This window comes from Procambarus clarkii, unplaced genomic scaffold (assembly GCF_040958095.1).
Source record: "Procambarus clarkii isolate CNS0578487 unplaced genomic scaffold, FALCON_Pclarkii_2.0 HiC_scaffold_514, whole genome shotgun sequence".
NCBI classification, from domain to species: domain Eukaryota; kingdom Metazoa; phylum Arthropoda; class Malacostraca; order Decapoda; family Cambaridae; genus Procambarus; species Procambarus clarkii.
In genome coordinates this window covers 1-4149 of record NW_027189547.1, presented here as the reverse complement: position 1 = coordinate 4149, position 4149 = coordinate 1, and the positions used below count along the sequence as shown (strand labels likewise).

At 32.5% G+C, this 4149-nt stretch overlaps 1 protein-coding gene across 1 annotated transcript; it reads left to right on the top strand.

Moving 5' to 3' along the window:
* Positions 1–211: 211 nt before the first annotated feature.
* LOC138361618 (uncharacterized) lies at positions 212–1624 on the top strand. Its single transcript, XM_069320844.1, has 5 exons — positions 212–488; positions 713–805; positions 995–1112; positions 1225–1353; positions 1536–1624. The coding sequence occupies exons 2-5, from the start codon at positions 713–715 to the stop codon at positions 1622–1624; spliced, it is 429 nt and encodes a 142-aa protein (XP_069176945.1). The 5' UTR covers positions 212–488.
* Positions 1625–4149: the final 2525 nt, after the last annotated feature.

The following is a 4149-nucleotide window of genomic DNA, read 5'->3' as shown; positions in this document are numbered from 1 at the left end:
TGATTCACCTAACAGCAGATGCTGAGGAACATGGTACTCTTGACAGTTGTTCAGCTTTTCCATTTGAAAATTATTTGCATCAGCTGAAAAAGATGGTCAGATCAAGTAAAAATCCAATTGTCCAAATTACAAAAAGAATAAAGGAGGCTGAAAATACCATGATTTATAAAACATCTCCAGATAATAAAATTTCTCATAAATTTCCTAACAATGTATATTCGTTACCTGGATATAATTGCTGTGAAGTGTTAAGGACTGTACACAGCCGAAGAAGTGAAGAAAATTACTTCATTGTTAGGGTATATCCTTTTCAAAGCCCAATATTTACTAGTCCTTGTGATTCAAGAATATTTGGGGCCTTCAATGTTAATCCACGTAAGGACTTTTTAAAAAAAGTGTATAGGATTAACACATCAACCAGAGGAATGTTAATCAAGAAAACAGAAAGTACTTATATCTTCTTGTCAATACTACATGATTTATGACTAGTAAGTTTCTTGTGATTGTTTTTGATTCTTGTGCAAGCTGTAGGAATACTCTTTGCTTACATTGCAAACTTTTAACTTTAGTAAAAAGTATTGTTCACCATCATAACATATTAGAATTAAGGTTAACATTGTTGTTTAGTACTATATAAAATTAGTGACTGCTTATTTTCTTAGACACTGATAATGTGCTGCAGAAAATGTCCCTAATCAGTTTAAATTTGTAGATGGCTGAATCTGAAAATAAATACATCGTTGTGGAAGATGAAGAAGGAGAATTGTCAATCATCCATATCAAATGGATGTTTAGTGCATCTGATGTAAGTCAATATATTATATATTGTTTATTTGCAAAATTAAAACATTAGTATTTAAAATATGTGTATATGATATATGTTGATAGATTTAGAGATATATATGTATATAATATATGAAATACAGTGGGGCCTCGATTTATGAGACATACATTTACATATACATATATTTACAAATATATGTCCCCTTTCCAGGGATCAAACGTGGGCTATTGGCCACGTGAAAACCAATCATCGAAAGCCAAAAGAGGAGAAATACCAGACCCATCGAAATGGAGACGTTTCAACATCAGCAAGATTTATTCCATTGATAGTAATTAAATACAAGCATTGATTCATATGGTTAAATCAAAAATTTCTCAATGTTTTGATGTTATACAAAGTTTCGTAATAATGAATTATATATACTCTAATTTTTATTATAGGTACTTGGGAACTTGCCCTAAAACACCTTAAAAAGGCAGAAGAAACGTCAAATATGGAAAGTGACACAGACACAAGTTATCACCATAGGGCAGTAAAATACAGAAGAATACCAAATGATGTGGATAGAGGTATGTAGGAATGAATGTTTAGAGTTATTCAAAATAATTGTTAAAAAAATGAAACATGATTGGCTTAATGGAACAAATAATCTTATTTACTAGGTAATATATTTTGCTAGGTAATATATTAAAATATATATATAGATATATGTTAATAGTTTTTCTGAATGCATTAAACGTTTTTGTTTCAGACAGTGAAGATTCACCACCAAGAAAAGTAACTGTTTCCATGCCCCGAAAGACTGCCGAGTGTAAGCTGACTCTAGATGAACAAAAATAATATGATACAGGAATCAGGTAATTTAATTTAATTGAAAACATTTTATTTCTTTTTGAATGATGGTTTTCTTTTTAACAGAACAAGACAGAACTGGACAGAACTATTTTGTATTTAAAACTATTTGGTAAATATTTTCTATACAATGCTAATACGCTTCCACCCCTGACAGAATCATGTGGGACCAGCAAGTCTATCTGCAGGCCCAGTAAAATACCTTCCCCTCAAACTCCTAGACAAGACAGAACTGGTAAGCTTTAAGTAACTGGAGAAACATTTACATACACAGATAGTAACGTACTTGTGTATGATTTTAATGTAATATATTTTTACCAGCCTTCAGGGTGATGGAAACACTTTAAATGGTGTCGCTCCATTGTGTGAAACAAAATTTTTTAATGCATTCATAAAAGCTATAAGCTAATGTAATAATTCAATAATTACTATTTGTAGTTTTATGTATTTAAAACTATTTTGTAAATATTTTCTATACAATGCTAATACGCTTCCACCCCTGACAGAATCATGTGGGACCAACAAGTCTATCTACAGGCCGAGTACAAAACCTTCCCCTCAAACTCCTAGACAAGACAGAACTGGTAAGCTTTAAGTAACTGGAGAAACATTTACATACACAGATAGTAACGTACTTGTGTATGATTTTAATGTAATATATTTTTACCAGCCTTCAGGGTGATGGAAACACTTTAAATGGTGTCGCTCCATTGTGTGAAACAAAATTTTTTAATGCATTCATAAAAGCTATAAGCTAATGTAATAATTCAATAATTACTATTTGTAGTTTTATGTATTTAAAACTATTTTGTAAATATTTTCTATACAATGCTAATACGCTTCCACCCCTGACAGAATCTTGTGGGACCAACAAGTCTATCTACAGGCCGAGTACAAAACCTTCCCCTCAAACTCCTAGACAAGACAGAACTGGTAAGCTTTAAGTAACTGGAGAAACATTTACATACACAGATAGTAACGTACTTGTGTATGATTTTAATGTAATATATTTTTACCAGCCTTCAGGGTGATGGAAACACTTTAAATGGTGTCGCTCCATTGTGTGAAACAAAATTTTTTAATGCATTCATAAAAGCTATAAGCTAATGTAATAATTCAATAATTACTATTTGTAGTTTTATGTATTTAAAACTATTTTGTAAATATTTTCTATACAATGCTAATACGCTTCCACCCCTGACAGAATCTTGTGGGACCAACAAGTCTATCTACAGGCCGAGTACAAAACCTTCCCCTCAAACTCCTAGACAAGACAGAACTGGTAAGCTTTAAGTAACTGGAGAAACATTTACATACACAGATAGTAACGTACTTGTGTATGATTTTAATGTAATATATTTTTACCAGCCTTCAGGGTGATGGAAACACTTTAAATGGTGTCGCTCCATTGTGTGAAACAAAATTTTTTAATGCATTCATAAAAGCTATAAGCTAATGTAATAATTCAATAATTACTATTTGTAGTTTTATGTATTTAAAACTATTTTGTAAATATTTTCTATACAATGCTAATACGCTTCCACCCCTGACAGAATCATGTGGGACCAGCAAGTCTCTCTACAGGCCAGTAAAATACCTTCCCCTCAAACTCCTAGACAAGACAGAACTGGTAAGCTTTAAGTAACTGGAGAAACATTTACATACACAGATAGTAACGTACTTGTGTATGATTTTAATGTAATATATTTTTACCAGCCTTCAGGGTGATGGAAACACTTTAAATGGTGTCGCTCCATTGTGTGAAACAAAATTTTTTAATGCATTCATAAAAGCTATAAGCTAATGTAATAATTCAATAATTACTATTTGTAGTTTTATGTATTTAAAACTATTTTGTAAATATTTTCTATACAATGCTAATACGCTTCCACCCCTGACAGAATCTTGTGGGACCAACAAGTCTATCTACAGGCCGAGTACAAAACCTTCCCCTCAAACTCCAAGACAAGACAGAACTGAAAGCTCTCCTTTCGAAAAATCTAGTAAGTACCGATTTATTATGTGTTGATTATTTTTTTTTATACATACAAGAAAATACATTGAGGGAGAGTACAGACTTGAAATTTTACATTCTTGTAAAGCAACTAAGTAGATGATGGTAGTATCATCAAACAATACAGGTTTAATCATGTTAGAGACATAAAGCAGATCATTGATGTATATAACAAATAGGAGGGGGTCTAAGGATGCTGCCCTGTGTCACCCCTATCATAGAATGGGAGAGGTTACATAATTGAAGGCTACATGACAGTAGCCTAGATATATATTATTCTCTATTACCTTACAGCTTATGCATTATTTTAACAGGTCCAGACGCTGTCTCAAATGGGCGGTGCAAGCTGTGGAGACACAGTGAGACGAATGATGAGGAGGATAGGACCTATGGGGTCTGGTCTCAGTATTCACTCGTTGGGCGCAAGAGGAAACGTGTCTTCAAAACCTTGGATATTTGTAATGTAATAATAAGTACGTAAATTTGACATTTTTTTGGA